We start from the raw sequence: 22,836 nt of genomic DNA, 5'->3' as shown, positions 1-22,836 counted from the left end.
ATATATCAATGCCAAGAAAAGCATCAACTGCCCCTTCTGGAACAAAGGAAAGAAGTGGCAATAAAATAAAGGAAAATATTTTGTATTTGGCAATTAGGTAATCATTTTTTTATCTTAATTGCAAAATGTGATGTCATATTCTCTAGGAACCACATTAGGATTTGATTTTTTCATGTTGTCCATAACCTGTGAAGCATGCATAAAGATCAAACAAATAAATAATAATAAAGGGTTCCTGCCAATTTAACATCTATTTTTGCTCTTAAAATGATTCCTCTTAAATCAGTGTCCATCTCATTAAGAAAACAGTGATTCCAACACAATATATAAATTCTAATTTTGGAAAATTGCTACAAATATTACATGTATTGTTTCTACTTTCCACATAATTCTATAAATGTCTATATTTCTTTTTAAATGCTACTGTCCCAAAACACATGAATTCCTGTTTTAGGAAAGTGTTCCACTTTCTGAATCACTTTATTCTATTCTTGATTCTTTCCAGTGCTTTAAAATTTTTGTTGAAATGGAAGAACCAGAATTTTATACATCTCAGAATGGTTGTTTTGTTATACATTTATATGGGGATATGTGATTGCATTCCTCATGTGTACATATGCTTAATTGCATTTAGTATCATATCTCATTTTTTAATTCTCATGATGCAGTTGTTAATAGCTATGATTGTGGAGCACATCAGTTACATCATTACATAGCTATTGTTAATGTCCTTTATTATTGTTATACTTTCTATGGTCAGACTTAATAAAGGCCTCTATTTGGCCATTCTGAGTAACTGAACAAAACTTTGCTACTGTATAGCAAATCTCTCCTCCCTATCCTACCTTACAAGTATTTACTGAATCTGGAAAAATCATGTGTCACAAAGAACAGCATACAAGTACATACATGTGGCAAAAAAAGAAAAATATTTTGTTTCCCTAGTCTCTGACATTCATGGTACTCACCACTTTCTCTTTTGAACGTAAGACACCAAGTTTTCCAAATCGGACATGGAATGGTGAGCACATATATGTACCATCTTGTTGACGAACTACAACTACATCAATACATCCTGAAAGTGTAGCTTGATTAATGCCTTTATACAACTCCTTCATAGTAACCAGAAGTCCAGCAAGCTGTCCAACATAATTCATATTTTAAGGCTACAAAGAAATGTTGATTGAAAATATTATTCCAAATACAATGAAGTTTAAATTAAAAAAAATACGTGCACAATCATGTTATCATAAATTTTAATTTTAATTTAATCTGATAATTGTGATCTATGGTTATATGTGAAAGACATTGAAAGTAAAAGATTAATCATAACTTCAGAGTAAAAGAAGTAATGTGTATTGTCAAAAATGTCAAAAGTACACTTTCAATTATTTAAGAATTTTGAAAAATCTTACAAGTTCAAGACCATTATAATGAAATGCAAAATGGTAATACATGTATAGGGCTCTAAACAAAAAAAAAATTACAGTTACACAAAACACATATTATATGTACCTGATTCAAGTGGAAACTCAAAATTAACACTCAGTTTATAAACTAAGGAAACTGCAGACGATCATAGTTCTCTGCTTATGCATGATACATTTAGCCTTATTAGTCACAGGTGCATAATTACTATTGTGCATCTTTTTAGGCAAGGATCAACTAAAAGCCTTAATATCAAATATTCATTTGGTTGCTAAAGGAATTGATTTACTGGCTTTTCATCTGAGCCTGACATGACACACTGGCTGAGAAAGTCACTGTGGCTCAAAGTCACCCAGTTGATTTTCTTGTCTAAGGTGGGATTCACAGTCTCCTGTTTTCTAGCCAGGTGCCTTAATTGCTAGACCAACTTGACTACGTTATGTCAGTTCTAACATGTAGCCTCCAGTATAGACCCATCACAACCCTGATTTAATGAAATCTTTTCTAAATCCTCAGCTCCACTCATGCTCTCATTCTTGTGGTCTGCTTAGAGCAGTGATTCTTAACCCTGGGGGACCGCGACGTCATCACAAAGGGTCTTGAAGAAGACTTGGAAGAAATGTTATGATTTAAATCCTGAGTTAAGTCTTGGTGATCTGTGACCATGGTCCATCGCCACAAAAGGTGTTTAAAGGATATCCATGGTGAATAAAAGGTTGAGAACCATTGGCTTGGAGAAAGTGCTCTCTTACTAATGTCTTCTCTTCTCCATCAACCTCTGTTTACTTTCAGTCACCTCCAACAATTCACTAGCTGCTCTTGGCAATCTGGACAATTTTGCAGCCACCATGCCATCCTAAATGCAACCACCACCACTCAATAACCCCCCCTCTTCCAACTCCATTCCCACAAAACACAGAATCCAGACTCTCAGCATCCACCCACACATCCCAGACTCTGCTCTCACCAAGGTTTTCTTAGAGCTTTATTTCAGTGATAGCTAAAAATAAATGGAAGTCACAGCATAGGCAAAAAAATCCCTTTTAGTTAATATTTAAAGGCATACAATATTGAAGTACGTGATAAGTTGTTTAATTTAATTTAATTTAATAATATTTATATACCGCCCTTCTCCCTGAGGACTCAGGGCGGTTCACAGGGCAGAATAAAATACTAAATACAAACGTTAAAACAAGATTAAATAATTGCCCATATTAAAACAGTTGGAATCAAGTTCTAAAACACCAAGTTAAAATTAAAACACAAGACTAAAAACCCCACCAATCCCCATCAGGCTAGGCCGGCTTGAACAAACAGAAACGTCTTGAGATCGCGACGAAAGGAGCGAAGATCGGGCGCCATCCGGAGCTCTACCGGTAGCTGATTCCACAGCTCCGGAGCGCCCACAGAGAAGGATCTCCCCCTGGGGACCACCAATCGACATTCTCTGATCGGTGGCACCCTGAGGAGGCCCTCTCTGTGGGAACGCACAGGGCGCAGGGAGCTTGATGCCGGCAGCAGATGTTCCCTAAGGTACTCCGGCCCCATGCCATGAAGGGCTTTAAACACTGTTACCAGTACCTTGAATCTCACCCGGAAGACAACTGGCAACCAATGCAGCTCACGGAGCAGCGGTGTAACGTGGGAGTATCGGGAGACTCCCAACACAACTCTCGCGGCTGCATTCTGTACCAGTTGGAGCTTCCGGGTGGTCCTCAAGGGCAGCCCCATGTAGAGAGCGTTGCAGTAGTCTAGACGAGAGGACACGAGCGCATGAGTGACCGTGCACAAATCATCCCGGCTAAGATAGGGCCGCAACTGGCGCACCAGGCGAACCTGGGCGAAGGCCCCCCTAGTCACAGCTCCTATATGGTCTTCCAGGGTGAGCCGTGAATCTAGGAGGACTCCCAAGTTGCGAGCCCTATCTACGGGGGGTAATAGTTCACCCCCCATAGCCAAAGGTGGAACATCCGAATAAACCCGGGATGAAGGTATGCAGAGCCACTCAGTCTTGTCGGGGTTGAGCTGGAGTCTGTTCCTCCCCATCCAGACCCGAACCGCCTCCAGGCACCGGGACATCACGTTGAGGGCATCACTGGGGTGGTTTGGGGTCGAAAGGAAAAGTTGGGTATCATCAGCGTACTGATGATACCCAACTCCAAAGCCACGAATGATCTCACCCAGCGGTTTCATGTAGATGTTGAACAGGAGAGGCGAGAGGACCGACCCCTGAGGAACTCCACAAATGAGAGACCTCGCGGTCGACCTCTGCCCTCCTGCCAACACCGACTGCGAACGTCCCCGGAGATAGGAGGAGAACCACTGTAAAACTGTGCCTCCCACTCCCAATCCCCTGAGACGCCGCAGCAAGATACCATGGTCGATGGTATCGAAAGCCGCCGAGAGGTCTAATAGGACTAGAACAGAGGAATATCCCCTGTCCCGAGCCCTCCAGAGATCATTCACCAGCGCGACCAATGCCGTCTCCGTGCTGTGCCCGGGCCTGAAACCCGATTGGTACGGGTCTAGATAATCCGCTTCATCCAGGACCAGAGGGAGCTGATGCGCCACCACACTCTCAACAACCTTCGCAAGAAAGCGAAGGTTGGAGACAGGACGAAAGTTGTTTAATACAGCTGGGTCCAAGGCAGGCTTCTTGAGGAGAGGCCTCACCACCGCCTCTTTCAAGACGGCGGGGAAGCAACCCTCACTCAGAGAAGCCGATATAACTGCCTGGAACCAGCTGCGTGTCCTCTCCCGGGCTGCATAGACCAGCCAGGAAGGGCACGGGTCCAATAAACACGTGGTGGTGCTCAGCCTCCCCATGATCCTGTCCACTTCCTCCGGAGTCACAGAATCAAACTCCTCCCAGATGATATCGACAAGACCGCCAGTGTCCTGATCGTCAGACTCTGCCCAGTCAGAGTCCAGACCGGTCCGAATCCGAGCGATTTTGTCCGACAGATGTTGGTTAAACTCCTCGGCACGACCCTGCAAGGGATCCTCCCTCACCTCCTGATTTAGGAGGGAGCGAGTCACCCTAAACAGGGCGGCCGGGCGATTATCTGCGGACGCGATAAGGGTGGCGAAGTGGTTAGACCTCGCCTCCCTTATCGCAGCGAGATAAGACCTAATGTAGGCTCTTAGTCGCAATCGGTCGGATTCGGATCGGCTGGACCTCCAACCGCTCTCTAGGCCCCGTCTCCGACGCTTCATCTCCCGAAGCTCCGCAGAGAACCATGGAGCTCGACGGGATCTGCACCGGGTCAGGGGCCGCAGGGGTACAACTCGGTCAAGAGCCTCAGTGGCCATCCTTTCCCAGGCTTCCACTAAGGCATCTGCCGAGCTGTGAGCAAGGGAGGCAGGTGGGGACCCCAGCGCTGCCTGGAACCTCTGGGGATCCATTAAGCGTCTGGGGCGGTACCATTTAATTGGTTCCAAGCACCCACGGCGGGGGGTGGCAAAACGGAAGACCAGCCGCAGGAGATGATGATCGGTCCATGACAGGGGCATAATAATTGGGGAGCCCCCACCAAGATCATCTAACCACCGTCCAGATAAAAAAACTAGGTCAAGGGTGTGGCCTCCCTCATGAGTCGGTCCCGAAATTACTTGCGTCAGGTCCATGGCCGTCATGGAAGCCATGAACTCCCGAGCCAACTCAGATGATCCTCCCAGCGATGGTAGATTGAAGTCCCCCAAAACTATAAGTTTCGGGAACTCAATCACCAACCCAGAGAGGACATCGAGCAGCTCAGGCAGGGCTGCTGCTGCGTGACTAGGCGAAAGGTACACCAGCAGCAAGCCCAACTGCGCACCAGGGCCGCATCTCAAAAAGAGAGACTCACACCCGACTATCTGAGGAACAGTGGCCTCCCGCGGACACAAGGTCTCCCTCATAACAACAGCCACACCCCCACCCCTACCCTGAGCCCGAGGCCGGTGCAGCACCCGGAAATCTGGTGGGCAAAGGTCAACCAGAGGAATCCCGCCCTCTGGGCCCAACCAAGTCTCCGTGATGCAAGCCAGGTCCGCCTGCTCACCCTCGACCAGATCACGAACGAGAGGAGCCTTCTTAGAGACGGACCTGGCATTCAAATACACCAGCCGGAGCTCAGGGGGCTGCACACCCTCACTCCCGGGACCTTGGGGTAGAGCCAGAGGGTCGGAGTGCCTCACCGCTTGTAAGCAGCGGAGAGGCCTTCCCTGAGATCGATACGGCCCTCTGCTCCTACATCTGCTGCCATTCCCTGATGTCGTGGGAATAGGTAGCCCCACGACCAGCCCTGGAGCCCCGGAGGTGACCGACCCCCGCTCCTCCCCCCTGCGATCTCCATCGGCCCTAGCCAGAACAGCGGTAGTTGGATAGCCCCCCTTATCCAAACAACCAAAAGAACCCTCCCGCCTCCCTAACCCCCTAAAAAATTTTGAAAGAAAAATAATCAGGGGCCTCTTATTAGGTCTACGTCGAAGGCCCCTACCCGTGCCCAGCCAACTCTCAGGGTCCCAATAAATGGGCCCTTCCTCGAGGTTATAATCGGCTGGCAAGGCGGGTCGCACCCAGGAGAGGGGAGCACCCCTGAGGGCGCACAAGTCCGTGGAAGAATATTTAAAGGAAGGCATAAATAGCAGTCCGGATCGCAGGCAGTCCATAGATAATAGTCCATAAGGAGGATCTATTCAGAGAGGGAGTCCCAGGCCTCCGTCCAGCCGCTGCCACTCAGCTGGATAAACCCCCCGGGCAGGCCTGCCACCGTCCTCTCACTACGGCCACAGAGCCAGTTCTCGGGGGGGGTGGAAGTCTGGAGCAACCGCACTGGGTATGGCCTGCCCCATAGAGCTCTCACCTCTAGGGGCAGCAGATGTAAATTCGGCCATCCTCTCACAATGGCTAATACCCAGAGTTCTCTGTCCTTTGGGGTATAAGGGGCAATGCGCAATCGATTGTAAAAACAAAAACAAGCCATCATAGTCAATTCTGGTAAAAGCCAAGTCCCCCGTTGTCCCGTCATTCCTAGAGGTTGTAACTGACCACCAGTCCATAGGCCCTCAGTTCCATAATTATTGGGGCCTTCCAGACTGTGGTCAACAAAGATTGGCTCCCCCAGGTCTATTAAATTCCCCGCCGGTCTTCCAAAGTCCTTCAAAATGGCCCAAGTCCACAAGGCTCCACTGGGCTCCACCGGAATCCACCGGCTAGTCCAGGAACCTTCAGGGCCATCAGAAGCAGTGGGGGTGCCAACCCATCTGGGATATGCAGAACCAACCGGGGGGCCGGCAAACCGGCCATAACGCCATCGCTGAATCATCGAAGCCGCTGCCGCTGGGCCGCTATGGACACCGCCGCCGCCATCCCCGTAGCCACCGTAGCCACCGGAACGCCACCAAGGCCGGGAACAATCCGGGGAAAGCCACCGCCTCCGCCGATGAAAAACGGGCCAAAAAGGCCCAGGGGGCAGCGGGGCAAACGGTTCGGTGAAAGCAGGCCAGACCACAATAGTCGATGGTAAAGTGGCCCGCAAACGGCCCGGGAACAACGCCGTCGCCGCCGCCGCCGCCGCCGCCATTAGGATATCCCAGAGCGTCGTTGATGCAAGCAAAAAGCAGGCAGAAGGCAGAGGCAGACCAGTTAAAAGGAAAACGATAGAAAAGGCGGGCCACGCAGCTCGCAAACAGCTCCGTCGCCGCCGCAGCACCGCCGCCGCCAGCCGCCGGGAACTCCAAACGCTGCCGAAGAAGCCAAGACCGCCCGACATAGCCGGAAACTCCCGACGACCAGCTGAGCAGCTGAGCAGCTGAGCAGATAACAAAACCGGCAGCCCTGCGAAACGCTGGTAAAAAAAAACCTAGACAATTGCAAAGTTCATCGCTGCCACCCTTCCCCCAACCCAGGGCATAAAGGAAAAAGCCCTGAGGGGCTCCTAAGGCGCCTATCTTCTCGGACCTGCAGAGCTCAACCTCACACGGCCGCCCGCACGTCCGCCATCTTTCTGTTCTATGCTTTCACAACATATTTATTATTCAAGATTTTATTTTTAAAAAATCCACATCTTTACTATTTTATGTAGATCTGATAAATGTTTCTGTTGCCACTAGTTATGTTATAACATTATAAAGGAGAAAATGTGCAACAGTTAGGACAACAAAAACAAATTAAAATATCCCCATTCCTTGTAACCTACCCAGGGACTTAGAAACCATGAACTCTGTCAACTCAGCCATAAAACAGAAGGTCAAGGAATGTATATAAAGCTGGAAGGAAGATACTGTGTACAAGCATAAGATCTGAGAAGCAAGGTCATTATATGATAAACTCACAAAAACATTCCCTAGAGAGAAACTACTCCATGTATTGCTTATCTATTCTGTCAAATATGCCACTGTCTTGGTAGTACTGTCCTCATTATATCATAGTATTACTTTAATTATTTTTTACATAACTAAGCACAGGATGTACTGCTATATCTAATCCAATATATTGTGGCTGTCTACAACCATGTGTACAAATGTGGCCACAAGTATTGGTATTGTATTGGTATTGACCACTCTACTTTTTCTCCCAAATAATGTCAATTTCCCTTAAAGTAAATTGAAACTGACACTTGTATTATAAATTTAAAAAAGTAGTGACAATCTATTTCATTACTGTTCCCCAAAAATATACATAAAACAGAATTTGGGCTTGACTGAACTGAGTATATACATTTTTAATTATTGAACAAGAAACACATTTAAATATCTCAAAGAAGTCAAGCTTCAGTGTATTAGCATAATGAAACGCTTTATTCAATCTCCTTATCTTTCTTAAAAATGTTAAAGCATCATCATCATCATCATTATTATTATTATTTATTATTATTATTATCTTCCTTTAAATCATGTCTGATTTTTGGAAATTGCCTGGACGACTTCCTGCAGTTTTCCTGGAAAGGTATTTCTGAAGTGATTTGCCATTGCCTCCTTCCTAGGGAAGAGAGAAAGTGACTGGCCCAAGGTCACCAAACTAGATTTGTACATAAAGTGAAACTGACTCATAATCTCCTGACTTCTAACCTGATGTCTTAATCAATATACCAAACTGGTTTTCATTAATTATTAAACCAATACAAAAATAATTAAAGCAATACAAATAATAACAGTTGCCAACCAAACCACTACATTTCATTTCATTTATTACAAATAATAGATGAACAAAACAATAAAAACTATGAAACAGAAATGAAGAGAAAGGGGAAAGAAAATAAAAGAGAGGGAAAAACTACTTTTCCTACAGTTCTAAAATAATAATGATGATGATGATGATGATGATGTCCTTTTTTTGTCCAAAAATTAAATCTAGGCCATATGGAATAAGTTAGTACTTGGGTTACGACAGTAACTGGGACTTGAAATTCTGTTGCTAAGCAATATAGTTGTAAAGCACATCACATGTCTACATTGCTTAGTGACAGAAATCTCAGCAGTCCCTTTGCTATTATTAACCAAATCCCACCAAGCAAGTATTAGGCAAGGATTCACCCTGATGCAAGACATTCCTGATTGGTCTCTTCCGAGTCCCCAACCTTGATAAAGAGACTGCCTTTTCTTGAACTCCCCCCCCCTCACCAATCTCTCCCCCATGTCTGCTATTTTGGCCGCCATGCACAGCAGCACTCATTGGTAGTGGTAGCAGCACTAGTGGCCCTGGGGTTGAAGCAGTCTTTAGACAGCCACTGCCACCCCAAGTTTCTATTTCAGCCCCAGCGCCACTGGTCCATTGAGGAGGGCTGCTCTGCAGCCAGCTACCTCAGTGCAAAGCCCCAGCCATCCTCATTGTCCTGCACTCTGCTGTCCCTGCCATCCCAACTGACCTTCAGTTTTCCTCCTTCCACTGCTGATGAGGAGCATCAGCCCTGGCTCCATGTGATGTAGCTGCTGGCCATTCCGGGCCTTCTTCCCAAGGGCATGTAGACTATTCTTCAGATCAACTGTGCTCTTCTTGTGATGCTTTCGAATGCTTCTGAGACCGTATGGAATCTCGCAAGGCGGCCATGCCCACCATTCTCCAAATCACAGGCAGCCTTCTCAGAAACCTTCCAAAGCACTGCAAGGACACACACAATTTTGAAAGCCTGCTCAGCTTGGGGAGTAGGTCTGGCATGGCCAGCCACTGCCTCATATAGGCATAGGTCAGTTGGGCACAGCAGGGGCGGCAGAGGTGGCTGGTACTTTGTACTGGATTGAGGCAGCACTCCTCAGTGGAGGCCCCAGTGCCACTGAAGCTAAAGTACAGACTGAGTGGTGGCAGGGGCTGACTGAGGTTGCTGAAGGCATCAGTATTGTTCACTTAGTGCTGCTATATTTTTCAGTCACTGAACAAATGGTTGTTAAGTAAGCACTACCTGTAATAGGATTCTTACTATATTTCTGGCACTAAAGGAAGTAAATTTTTCGGCTTTCTACAAATTGGAAAGGAAAAGATTTTATATCTTACGCCAAATGGATATTTTGAAATAATTCTTACTTTAAATGGCAGGAAAAGCTTTTATTTTTTTTAAAAAAATCTTACACTGGATAGTGATAGAGATAGATAGACAGAGAGAGAGAGAGAGAAAGAGAGAGAGAGAGATCTGCTCCGCTAGAATCAAACTCAGAGCCTCCTGATTGTGAGGTAAGAGGTCCACCTCTAGGCCACCATTCCACTCGCTGAGAAAGTCTGATCTAACCCTCTGAAATTCATTTTTGTATCTGTACTGGAAAGAGTTTAACTTAAAAATGTATTAGTGAAGTCTGAAAAAAATACTGAAAATTCTACAGACAAAAATTATGGTTATTAACAACAAAAATAATTATAGATCATTAATGCTTGAATTTGCAAAACATTTTCTGTAATTGGAATGAAGCTTGAAAACGTACCCAAAGATATGGCCCAAGTGTAGCATACATTTGCTAAATGAAAGTCCCTACTAGATGTTAAACATTATGATATACCGGTATTTCAAATATTAGCCTAGGTTCCCATTTTCAGATTTTATATTAAACTGATGCAAGCATCGGATTAGTTTCTAGATGTTCTAGAAATACCTTACAAAAACTACTCCAATCTCAATAAATTCCTTAGCCATGTAATAGCAGGCTGGTTTTATAAAACTTTCTAGTTTCTACATTTCCATTACCTGAAAACTTTAAGCCCAACTATCACTATGAAATATAACTGTTTTCAAGCACAACAGGCACCATTATCATTGTTTTAATGAAAGACTGGGCTATCCAGAAGCTAGCTGGGCAAGGAGGACAGATGACAAGAATGAAAGCAAAAGTAACAAACCCTCAAAACGCAACATTATCCTGAGGGATTTAATCCTGTTTGAAACCAAGATGACACCAAAGGCTGCTACAAATCGAAAAGCCATAGTAGTTCTTTTTAACTTTAATAATAGCAGTTTTAGCAATAGCAAGATAAAACATTGCTCTGATGACAATAAGGAGCTAATTACAGTAGGTGCATTGTATACTGTATGAACAGGGGAGATGTCTCAATCATATGCCCAAAGCATCCTTCTGTTTTGTATTAAAACTGCACTTCAACCATTTAGTTCTATCAATTGTTCTTCTACCTCCTTTCCCCCCATTATTATTATTATTCTGGTTATGATGATGCCATGCTTGGAATCAGGCACTTAAGGAGTACCAGTTTTCCCAGTTGGCTTACGGAGAGGGAAGAATCCATACAGGAGAATATTTATAGCTTAGGGTTGAAATGAGGGGTCCTTAGGGGCTCTCCGAGCTCGCTTGTTTTCTTGCAGACGTTTCATTACCCACACTAGGTATCATCATCAGTGCTGATGAGGGGAGAATTCCCCACCACCACCTCCCCACTCCCAGAGGGAAAATCCCACCCAAGCCTTCTCCCTGCTCGGGCTGAAAAACCAGCGCTTGGCCTGTGGGGATGGCGGAGGGGGCTGAAGGAGACTTGTCGGGAATGACTTCTCCCGGGTATGAATTCACGCAAACGACCGAAGCAGCACAAACACATCTAATTAGGGCTTCACGGTCGTCCGGGTGAGTTAGCCAGGTTCACAGGAACGCTGGCCCAGGAAAGGGACCAAGAGGCAGCCCGTAAGGAAAAGGATGGAGGACAAGGACAGGACAGGACCCGGAGCGGCAGGGAGGAACGGAAAAGAAAGGAATGCGGCCCCTCCAGCCCGCTCAGCTTAACCAGCCACCTCACACAAGGTTGCGTTCCCGTCAAGGGGCAGCAGGACCTCCCCCGTCCCTTACCTTTTTCTCCCTCTCAACCGGACGGAACCGGGAAAGACGCGGCAGCCAAGCGACCGTTAGCGGCGGCAGCGGCGGTGAAATGGAAGCGAATGGGCTGGCCAGGCAAGCCAGCGCGGGACTCGCAGGGGGTGGGTGAAAGGGGGAGAAGCAGCCGTGACGCACAGAACGCTGCGGAAATTCTCGCTCCTCCCCCTCCTGTTGGGGCTAAGCCAGGGGTAGGCAACCTCGGCTCTTTTATGACTCCTGGACTTCAACTCCCAGAATTCCTGAGCCAGCTTGGCTGGCTCAGGAATTCTGGGAGTTGAAGTCCAGGAGTCATAAAAGAGCCGAGGTTGCCTACCCCTGGGCTAAGCTAAAACAGCAACGGGGCGGTTCGCAGTGTGAGGGAGGCGGGGGAGGTGGAGGTGAATCACACGTGACGGTAGGGGAAAGGCCACGTTGTTCGCCCTACCCACCCTCGCAGTTTGAGGCGACGTCTGGCGACACGGTCTAAATTAGTGGGTGTGATAGCAGCCAGTGGGAGGAGCTTCCTTTTTCTTTTTTCGAGAAAGGTTCCTTTTGGCCAGGGGTAGGCAACCTCGGCTCTTTTATGACTCCTGGACTTCAACTCCCAGAATTCCTGAGCTGGCTCAGGAATTCTGGGAGTTGAAGTCCAGGAGTCATAAAAGAGCCGAGGTTGCCTACCCCTGCTTTTGGCTCACGAGCTCTTGGTTACAGAGGGTTGGTAGATGGCACCGAGCTTGGCATGAGTTCAAGGATCCCTTCCGCTCGAAGATGTCGTTATAAACGTTACATGTAAATGAACATTCCTGCTATGTTACAAATACAGGTCAGGATTGTCCCAAAGGTGCTTTTTCGAAAGGCAACTGGACCCTTGTGTTTCCATAACTGGAAAAACAAAGTCCAGTTGCCTTTAGAAAAACCACCTTTGGGACAAATAGGTCTGTGATTTTCTGTCATAGTTCAAAAGTCCTTGTGTGTAAGGACTAGACCAGGGGGTAGGCAACCTCGGCTCTTTTATGACTCATGGACTTCAACTCCCAGCTATGCTGACTAAGGAATTCTGGGAGTTGAAGTTCATGAGTCATAAAAGAGCCGAGGTTGCCTACCCCCTGGACTAGACTGTGGTGCCATCTGCCTCGAGATGCTTCTTCTTCAGAGATACCTGTACTATCTTGACAGAGAATCAAGTCTGTGCATCCCACCATAGTACTTGTGATTAAACTGGGCATCTGCTATACTTTTTACAAATCTTAACTAGAGATACATTACATATCTTGTCATAAAACAACATCCATCTGGGTATATAGAAAGATAAAAACATAATTTCGCATACACAGCTTGTAACATCTTGATGTACAAGCTGGCTTCATAGCACTAGAGCAGATCAAATAATGTAATGCATATAATAATGTTTGTATTGTTACACCCAGGGTAACATCAGGAGAGAGAGAGTGTGTGTATGTGTGTATGTTTAATTAAACAGTTTAGCCTCTATTCTGCTTGTACATTTAGAGAGTAATCAGAAATTGAATTGGGTTGAAAGAAGCTAAACATCCCTAAGATCACCTTTGATTCATTTATCTTGAGACAAGTGTGAATCAAAATACTATGTTGGGTTTTTTTATTTCTAGTGAAATACATTTAGTTCCATAGAAAACCTAAAGATAAAGCCCATTTGTGTGTGACTCTAGTGCGTGGTGCTCATCTTCATTTCTTAGCCGAAGGAGCCAGAGTTGTCCAAAGACATTTCCATGGTCATGTGGCCAGCATGACTATACGCTGAGGTACACGGAACACTGTTATTTTCCCACCAAAGTGGTACTTAATTATCTATTCTCATTTGCATGCTTTTTAGGTGGGCAGGAGCTGGGGCAAAGATGGGAGCTCACTCCATCGCATAGTGCTCAGATCTTGAACCCAGGCTGTCACCTTTCCAGCTGACAAATTCAGCGTGTTTAACTATTGAGTCATCGCACCCTCTTAGAGGGAACCTAGAAGCTGGTAAAGGATTGAGATTTCATCATTTGGGCTTTCTTCTTTAGGTGAAGTAAGATATTCTAGCAGAATGTATATTCTATATATTAATTGTTTAATGATCTCATAGAAAGATAGACACCATTTTCTTCTCTACACCACTACATATAGTACAAGTTATAGTGACTTCATCTGCTTTGAGAAAAACTCAATATCCTGAAGTGATGGATAAATGCAGTACACATTTCAGACACATTTTAAATATATTAGCTTCTTTTACAGACGGCCAAACAGATACCAGGGAGACAAAATAAGAACTGCTAATCTGAAGAGCAACATGACTCATGATTAGGAAAGTGAAAGAAGCAAGTCACATGTAGTTCAGTGATTGGTGTGTCAGTATGGCAGCAGTTATGGTGACCAACTCTGTAGATTCCTAGTGAACAGTAAATGTTGTAAATTATTACTCATATGTTGCATTCATTTCAAATGGATTCAAAATATTTTAAATCATGAAATATTTTTGCGCACAGAAATAGCCACTAGCAGGCTATTCATATTACTGATCTTTTAAAAAAAACTGGAGTGGTTTAAGGAAAACTGCTTGCTTGAGCCATTCTGAGGAAGTTTCCAAAGCACTTTTCATCCAATGATATTCATGTTGGTGGCCATAGTACAGTAGTTTAAAACCACAGAGAGTCCCCAAAGTAAGAGATCTCTTGTTTGCGCCCTTGAGATTATAAAGTTTTGAAAAAGGAAAAAAAATGGTAGAGAATATTTCAGTCTCTGATTCCTGTCATTTCGGATACTCCAATTGCAAATACTGCAGTAAATGTAAGTATGCATTATGAATAAAACATTTAGCCTCTTGGATGCAGTCATTGTTTATTGACATAAGACAGACACAAAAAGATACAGTACCAGTTCTGAGACTGATTGACTGAACTGCTGTAGTGCCTTTTTTTATGGATCTTTGTCTGGTGCCAGTAAAGCACTTCACATATTATTGCATAAATTTGTAGCTCTCATACATTTAGAAAACTCTTTTGAAAGAGGCCTTCCTCAATGGCTGAACACCAAATGCAGATTAAAAACATGTATATGCCAAAGCTGGATGTTTAAAGCTACGACTTATGTCATTTTCCAGGATTTTAGCTTTAACTCATGAAATTTTAATACATGTACCCTTGCTTTAAAAAAATCAAAAGAACGGAGATTAGATGTGCACTTTATTTCAAGGCACTTATTTTTTAAAAAATGAAAATAGACTGTGGCACACAAGACCTGTGTTAGTAATTTTTTAGTATTATTACATCCTTGATATTCAATAAAAAACAACAGCCATAATGCTTAAAACAGATCTTTGCGCTGGTGAAATCTGCCAAATTGATAGTACTGTTTGTGCAAACATGTACATGCAGACGCATATATTTTGCATCAAAACCTCTCATTTTTTACTGTCTATTATGTACAGCACCTTTTTTAAACAACAAGCATAGGCAGTACAGTATATGAGAATTTGCTTCATATTGTAGACACTTTAAAAGGTAAAGGTAAAGGTTCCTCCGCACATGTGTGCTCGTTGTTTCCAACTCTAGGGGCCGCTGCTCATCTCTGTTTCAAAGCTGAAGAGCCAGCGCTTGTCCGAGGATGTCTCCATGGTCATGTGGCAGGCATGACTAGACGCCAAAGGCGCACGAAACGCTGTTACCTTCCCACCGTAGTGGTCCCTATTTTTCTACTTGCATTTTTAATGCTTTCGAACTGCTAGGTTGGCTGAAGCTCGGACGGGTAACAGGCGCTTACTCTGTAACACGGCACTCAGGATTTCACCCGTCAAACTGCCAACCATCTGATCGACAAGCTCAGCGTCCTAACCCACTGAGCCACCGCGTCCCTATAGACACTTTAACAAATGGTTTCGGTGGTTAGCCCTACAGTCTCACATTATCACTGAGCCTGTTTATTTCTAGCTCAGGTTCAACTGTGGTTTGGCTGGCAAGGAATGGGCTGCTGTTGAAACTAGGGCCATGGTGGTGAACCTATGTCACGTGTGCCAGAGGTGGCATGCAGAGCCCTCTCTATTGCCACACATGTTGTCACCCCAATCCTAGTCCTTCAGCTGGGTTTTATAAAACCTTTTTGCTTCAGGCCTCCGCCACCGTGTGCAAAAAGAAAATAAAAATGGTGATCTCCATTTTGCAGTATGGTTTCATGGTGACCTAACCCTAACACTAACTGGAATTCTCTTCCAATGGGACTTTTCCATGTATTTTACAAGGAAATATAGATAGGTCAGCCTAGAAAGGTAAGTGCCCTCCTAATCATACCCAAGTACTGCGATTTTCTTAGCGATGTCCATTTTCCTGTATGGGTTCATGTTGACCTAACCCTAACACTAAGTTGAATTTTCCTCTATGGGATTTTCCCATGTATTTTACCAGGAAACATAGATAGGGCAGCCTAGAAAGGTAGGTGCCCTCCTAACCAGACCCAAGCACTCCGGGTTTGCTGGGGATGTCCATATTCCTGTATGAGTTCATGGTGACCTAACCTTAACCCTAAGTGGAATTTTCCTCCAATGGGACTTTTTCATATACTTTACCAGGAAATATAGATAGGGAAGCCTAGAAAGGTAACTGCTCTCCTAACCATACCCAAGCACTCCGGGTTTGTTGGCGATGTCCATTTTGCTGAATGAGTTCATGGTGACTTAACCCTAACCCTAAGTGGAATTTTCCACCAATGGGATTTTCCCATGTATTTTAGTAGGAAACATAGATAGGGCAGCATAAAAAGGTAGGTGCCCTCCTAACCATACCGAAGCACTCCAGGTTTGTTGATGATGTCCATTTTCCTATATGAGTTCATAGTGACCAAAGCCTAACCCTAAGTGGAATTTTCCGCCAATGGGATTTTTCCATGTAGTTTACCAGGAAACATAGATAGGGCACCCTAGAAAGGTATGTGCCCTCCTAACCATATGTCAGCACTCCGAGTTTGTTGGCGATGTCCATTTTCCTGTATGAGTTCATGGTGACCTAACCCTAACCCTAAGTGGAATTTTCCGCCAATGGGATTTTCCCATGTATTTTAAAAGGAAACATAGATAGGACAGCCAAGAAAGGTATTTGCCCTTCAAACCATACCCAAGCACTCCGTGTTTGTTGGTGATGTCCATTTTCATGTATGACTTCATGGTGACCTAACCCTAACCCTAAGTGGAATTTTCCGCCCATGGGATGTTCCCATGTATTTTACCAGGAAACATAGATAGGGCATCTTAGAAAGGTAAGTGCCCTCCTAACCATACCCAAGCACTTCGAGTTTGTCAGTGATGTCCATTTTCCTGTATGAGTTCATGGTGACCTAACCCTAACATTAAGTGGAATTTTCCACCAATGCGATTTTCCCATGTATTTTACCAGGAAACATAGATAGGACAGCCTAGAAAAGTATGTGCCCTCCAAACCATATGCAAGCACTCCGAGTTTGTTGGCGATGTCCATTTTCATGTATGAGTTCATGGTGACCTAACCCTAATTCTAAGTGGAATATTCCTCCAATGATATTTTTCCATGTATTTTAGTAGGAAACATGGATAGGGCAGCCTAGAAAGGTATGTGCCCTCCTTACCATACCCAAGCACTCTGATTTTGTTCGCAATGTCCATTTTCCTGAATGAGTTCATGGTGACCTAACCCTAACCCTAAGTGGAATTTTCTGCCAATGGGACTTTTCCATGTAGTTTACCAGGAAACATAGATAGGGCACCCTAGAAAGTTAAGTGCCCTTCTAACCATACCCAAGCACTTCGAGTTTGTCAGTGATGTCCATTTTCCTGTATGAGTTCATGGTGACTTAACCCTAACCCTAAGTGGAATTTTCCGCCTATGTGATTTTCCCATGTATTTTACCAGGAAACATAGATAGGGCAGCCTACAAAGGTAAGTGCCCTCCTAACCATACCCAAGCACTCCGGGTTTGTTGGCAATGTCCATTTTCTTGTATGAGATCATGGTGACCTAACCCTAACCCTACGTGAAAATTTCTGCCAATGGGATTTTGCTATGTATCTTACCAGGAAACATAGATAGGGCACCCTACAAAGGTAAGTGCCCTCCTAACCATACCCAAGCACTTCGAGTTTGTCGGTGATGTCCATTTTCCTGTATGAGTTCATGGTGACCTAACCCTAACCCTTAGTGGAATTTTCCACCCATGTGATTTTCCCATGTATTTTACCAGGAAACATAGATAGGGCAGCCTAGAAAAGTTAGTGCCCTCCTAACCATACCCAAGCACTCAGGGTTTGTTGGCAATGTCCATTTTCCTGTATGAGTTCATGGTGACCTAACCCTAACCCTAAGTGGAATTTTCCACCCATGGGATTTTCCCCTGTATTTTACCAGGAAACATATTGTTGTGATTCAGTGTCAGCCTGTGGGTTCGGCAGCTGAATCGGACAGTTCTGAGGAGGAGGAGGAGGAGGAGGGGTTTTGAGAGCCTGCAGAGGAAAGTTCTGAGGCATCGCAGAGCTCTCAGCCAGGCCCCTCCCATCTGGTTCTTCCTCAGACCCACCTGTGTGAGCCTGAAAGCTTGGATGAAGGTGTTTCACAGCTGGCTTTGTTCAAGGATGCCCGAAGCAGGAGGCAGACAAGCAGGAGTAAACAAAGGAAGGCAATGAGGCACCTCGGGAGGAGGCAAAGAGAAGCCACGCCTTGAAACTGTGTTTAAAAAGGGAATGTGTGGGTGGTGCTGGTTGCTGAAGGCAACCGTTTGAACAGCTTCTGATTTAGTCATGGTTAGTATTTTGTTTTGCTCTGTTTAGGATCTGTTTCGTTTCCTTTGTGTAAATAAATTTGGCTGGCTTACTTTCAGCCTACTGACTTTTGAAAAGGGGTTGTCCCTGACATTTCTGCAGGGCCGGCAGTAGGCTGGAACAGAACAGTTTGCCTTCAGCCTCCCACCCCTTATTATTATTATGGAGCAGCTACGTGCTGAGAATGCCCAGCTCACCCAGCAACTCGCTTTGTTGGCAGCTCAGGTGGCTCAATTGCAAGCTCAGGTCCATGCTGCACCCCCACCATCACCACCACCCAGGAGAAAATGCCAAGTTGTGATGCCGGATAAATTTAATGGCAATCCAGAACTGTTTCCTGCTTTCCTGGGACAATGCCAGCTCTTTATCAGCGTGAGAGCAGGTGATTTCCCCACTGACCGGGATAAGGTGGGGTTTGTGTTAAGCCTTCTTTCTGGTGATGCAGCTCGTTGGGGCACACCTCTGCTGGCTCAACCTAGTCCATTGTTGGACAACTTTGTGGGGTTTTGTGATCATATGCGTCTGATGTATGAGGACCCTATAAAGACGCAGACCGCTACTCGACGCTTGAAAGCTCTGAGGCAAGGTCAATGCCCCCTACAGGGTTATATCAGTGATTTTCAGCTGCTTAGCTAGCATTCCACCTGGAATGAGGCTGCGCTTGTGGATGCCTTCCAGGATGGATTGTCAGAGGAGATGTTGGATGAGCTGGCCCGTGTGGATATTCCCTCAGACCTCAATGGGCTGATCCATCTCTGCCTGTGGATCGATGCTCAGTTGCAGCAGCGAAGGAGTCGCCGTGCCACCCTAAAGACCCCTGCAGCCCCTTTTGTGTGTGAGACCCCAGTTCAAAGGGAGGAGCCAATGGAGCTGGGTGCCGCCAGGTCTCGTCTATCGGTGACTGAAATGAACAGACGACGATTGGGGGGGGGTTTGTGTTTTTACTGTGGGGACCCTGGGCATTTGGCTGCTTTTTGCTCAAAGAAGCGACAACGGGCATCAGTGACTGAGTCTACCCCGAGAAAGTCCCCTCCTTTTCTGTCGGGAAACACCCCGAGCCCGATCTAGACGGTTTGTTAGGTCAGGCGTCCCACAACACTGAGTGACGTCTTTCCGATGCTGCCTGTGGACCTCCACAGCATCTGATATTGGAGGCACGTCTGATCCTTCCTGGCAAGCTAAAGGGGATTCCAGTCCATGCCACCACAAATTTTATGGACTCAGCATTTGTGGCCAAATGGGCTGTTCCCCAGTGCCCGGTGGAACCGCCCATGTTAGTGGAGACTATCGATGGTCGAGTGCTCCTGTCTGGGCCAATTAAGGCCACCACACAACCATTATGTATGGCCATCAGTTCCCATGTGGAGGCCATCCAGTTCTATATCACCTTAGATCTGTATTTTCCCGTGGTCTTGGGACTGGCGTGGCTCTGGGTGCATGACCCACAGATCTATTGGTCACAGAACCTGGTCACCTTCCCAAGCTTGCAGTGCATGGACCACACCCGCCATATCTGTGCCGGTCAGGTGGAAGGTTCCCCAGGGGTTTCCTTGCCTCCCGAACTTTCTGACTTTGCTGATGTGTTCAGCAAGACAGAGGCGGATCAATTACCCATGCACAGGCCCTATGACTGCCCCATTGATTTAGTCCCTGATGTGCCTCTCCCAGTGGGGCGTTTGTACTCCATGTCGGACCCTGTGTTGGCTGCATTGCGGGACTTTCTGGAGAAGAATTTGGCTCGAGGTTTCATCCGGCCCTCGTCCTCGCCAGTGTCTGCACCCATGCTCTTTGTTAAAAAGAAGTCCGGCGAATTGTGGCTTTGTTGCGATTATAGGAAACTTAACGCCATCACGGTGCACAATCGTTACCTGCTGCCCCTCATCCCCGAACTGTTGGATCGACTCCGGGAGGCTAAGATCTTCACGAAACTGGACCTGCGTGGAGCTTACAACCTTGTCAGGGTTCGGCCGAGTTATGAGTGGAAGACGGTGTTTGGTACTCGTTATGGACACTTGGAGTACACCGTGATGCTGTTTGGCCTGACCAACGCCGTGTTTCAGCATTTCATGAACGATATTTTCCGGGATTTGTTAGATCAGTTTGTCGTGATCTATTTGGACAACATCCTGATCTACTCCCCGTCGCGAGAGGTGCACCATCAGCATCGCCGTCAGGTCCTGCAGTGACTCCGAGAACATCAGCTGTTTGCCAAATTGGAGAAGTTCCAGTTCTACCGGGTGACCATCGATTTCCTGGGTCACTGCATTTCTCCTGAGGGCATCGCCATGGAGCCGAGTAAGGTTGAGTCTTTGCAGAGTTGGCAGCCCGCACATCGTGTGAAGGATGTTCAGCGACTTCTTGGGTTCGCCAACTATTATCGAGCTTTCATCCCTGGGTTTGCTGCCTCCGACATTGCCATTGGGGCGGTGTTACTTCATGCAACGACACCCAGCGGTACCCTCTTCCCTTGCGTGTACCATTCACAAAAACTGAACCCTTCGGAGCGCAATTATACAATCTGGGAGAAGGAGCTGCTGGCCATCAAAGTGGTGTTCGAGGCCTGGAGGCATCATCTGGAGGGAGCGCGGCATCAAATCAAGGTCCGGACGGACCATAAGAATTTGGAAAGCCTGCAGACCACTCGGAACCTGAACCAACGCCAGATCTGGTGGTCTCTTTTCTTTGCGAGGTTCAATTTCTGAGTTAAGTACATACCCAACGGGCACAATCAAAGAGCGGATGCTCTGTCCAGGAAGCCCGAATATTCCCAAGCGGAAGACAAGCTTCTGCCCAGGACAGTGATCCCCATCAAGTCTTTTGCTGTGGTGCGGGAGCCGGTTGATATACGGGCTCGGATCCGGGAGGCACAACAGCAGGATGTGTGGGTGGCTCAGCGGAAGGAGGAGGTGGGGCCAGATTCTCCTTGGACGGTCACGGATGGACTCTTGTATTATCGTGACCGGCTCTACGTCCCGGGAGGGCCACTCAGGGCATCCTTAGCCAGTGTCACGATAACCCGGTGGCAGGGCATTTTGGCCTGTTCAAGACCCTGAACCTGGTCTCCCATACCTTCTGGTGGCCCCGAGTCTGACATGATGTCCAGATCTATGTCACTTCCTGTACCCCATGTAGGCAGGCCAAGTCAGCGACGGGCCCCGCCTGGATTACTGCATCCCTTGCCGACACCCAAAAGACCCTGGGGGGCTGTGTCCATGGACTTTCTGATGGATTTACCCCTGTCTTCTGGTTTTACGACAGTGTGTGATGGTGGACATGCTGACCAAGATGGCGCATTTCATCCCCTGTCATGGTTTACCATCAGCCCGTGCCACTAGTTGTATGTTCATTCAGCAGGTGTTTCGGCTGCACGGCCTCCCTGATAGAGTCGTCTCTGATAGAGGGGCCCAGTTTACAGTCCGTTTCAAGCAGGAGTAAACAAAGGAAGGCAATGAGGCACCTCGGGAGGAGGCAAAGAGAAGCCACGCCTTGAAACTGTGTTTAAAAGGGGAATGTGTGGGAGGTGCTGGTTGCTGAAGGCAACCGTTTGAACAGCTTCTGATTTAGTCGTGGTTAGTATTTTGTTTTGCTCTGTTTTGGATCTGTTTCATTTCCTTTGTGTAAATAAATTTGGCTGGCTTACTTTCAGCCTATTGACTTTTGAAAAGGGGTTGTCCCTGACGTTTCTGCAGGGCCGGTAGTAGGCTGGAACAGAACACATAGATAGGACAGCCTAGAAAGATAAGTGCCCTCCTAACCATACCCAAGCATTCCGAATTTGTTGGTGATATCTATTTTCCTGTATGAGTTCATGGTGACCTAAGGCTAACCCTAAGTTGAATTTTCCTCCAATGGGATTTTGCCATGTATTTTACCAGGAAACATAGATAGGGCAGCCTAGAAAGGTAAGTGCCCTCCTAACCATACGCAAGCACTCCGGGTTTGTTGGCAATGTCCATTTTCCTGTATGGGTTCATGGTGACCTAACCCTAGCTCTAAGTGGAATTTTCCTCCAGTGGGCCCCGTCCACTTGGCACTCGACCATACATAAGTGGGTTTTAGGTCTTAGTTTGGGCACTTGGTCTCTGAAAATTTTGGCATGATTGAACTAGGAGTTCTGCAGAAATTAAGGATCTATTATTTTCTTGGTGCTTTAACTGCTAGTTCCTGGCTTTCCCTCCCCCCACACACTGCCATTCATAAAGCTAGCCTTTCATAAGTTCAGCTGAAAGTGGTCATAGAGGCATTGGTTGCACTTGTTGATGATCTCTGGCAAGAGTTGGATGGGGATAGTGCAACCATCCTCACTCTCCTTGACTTCTCAGTGTTCCTCAATACCATTAATCATGGTA

General features: G+C 46.2%; 1 protein-coding gene across 9 annotated transcripts in view; it reads right to left on the bottom strand.

Annotated features, from left to right (window-relative positions):
- Positions 1–11,780, bottom strand: part of LPIN2 (lipin 2) — a 55,083-nt gene extending 43,303 nt beyond the window's left edge. For 7 of the 9 annotated variants that reach the window (XM_081325139.1, XM_081325140.1, XM_081325142.1 and 4 more), the window contains exons 1-2: positions 11,689–11,776; positions 969–1,166 (exon numbers count right to left, since the gene is read on the bottom strand). In XM_081325139.1, the coding sequence (XP_081181265.1) occupies positions 969–1,157 (189 nt within the window). In that variant the 5' untranslated portion in view covers positions 1,158–1,166; positions 11,689–11,776. Of the gene's footprint in view, positions 1–968; positions 1,167–9,278; positions 9,512–11,688 lie in introns of all 9 variants that reach the window. The other 2 variants (XM_081325141.1, XM_081325147.1) reach the window with 2 other exon arrangements.
- Positions 11,781–22,836: the final 11,056 nt, after the last annotated feature.

The sequence above is a fragment of the Vipera berus genome, assembly GCF_964194415.1.
Source record: "Vipera berus genome assembly, chromosome: 3".
Lineage (NCBI taxonomy): Eukaryota > Metazoa > Chordata > Lepidosauria > Squamata > Viperidae > Vipera > Vipera berus.
The sequence above is the reverse complement of the archived record's forward strand: the minus strand, read 5'-3'. Positions and strand labels throughout refer to the sequence as shown.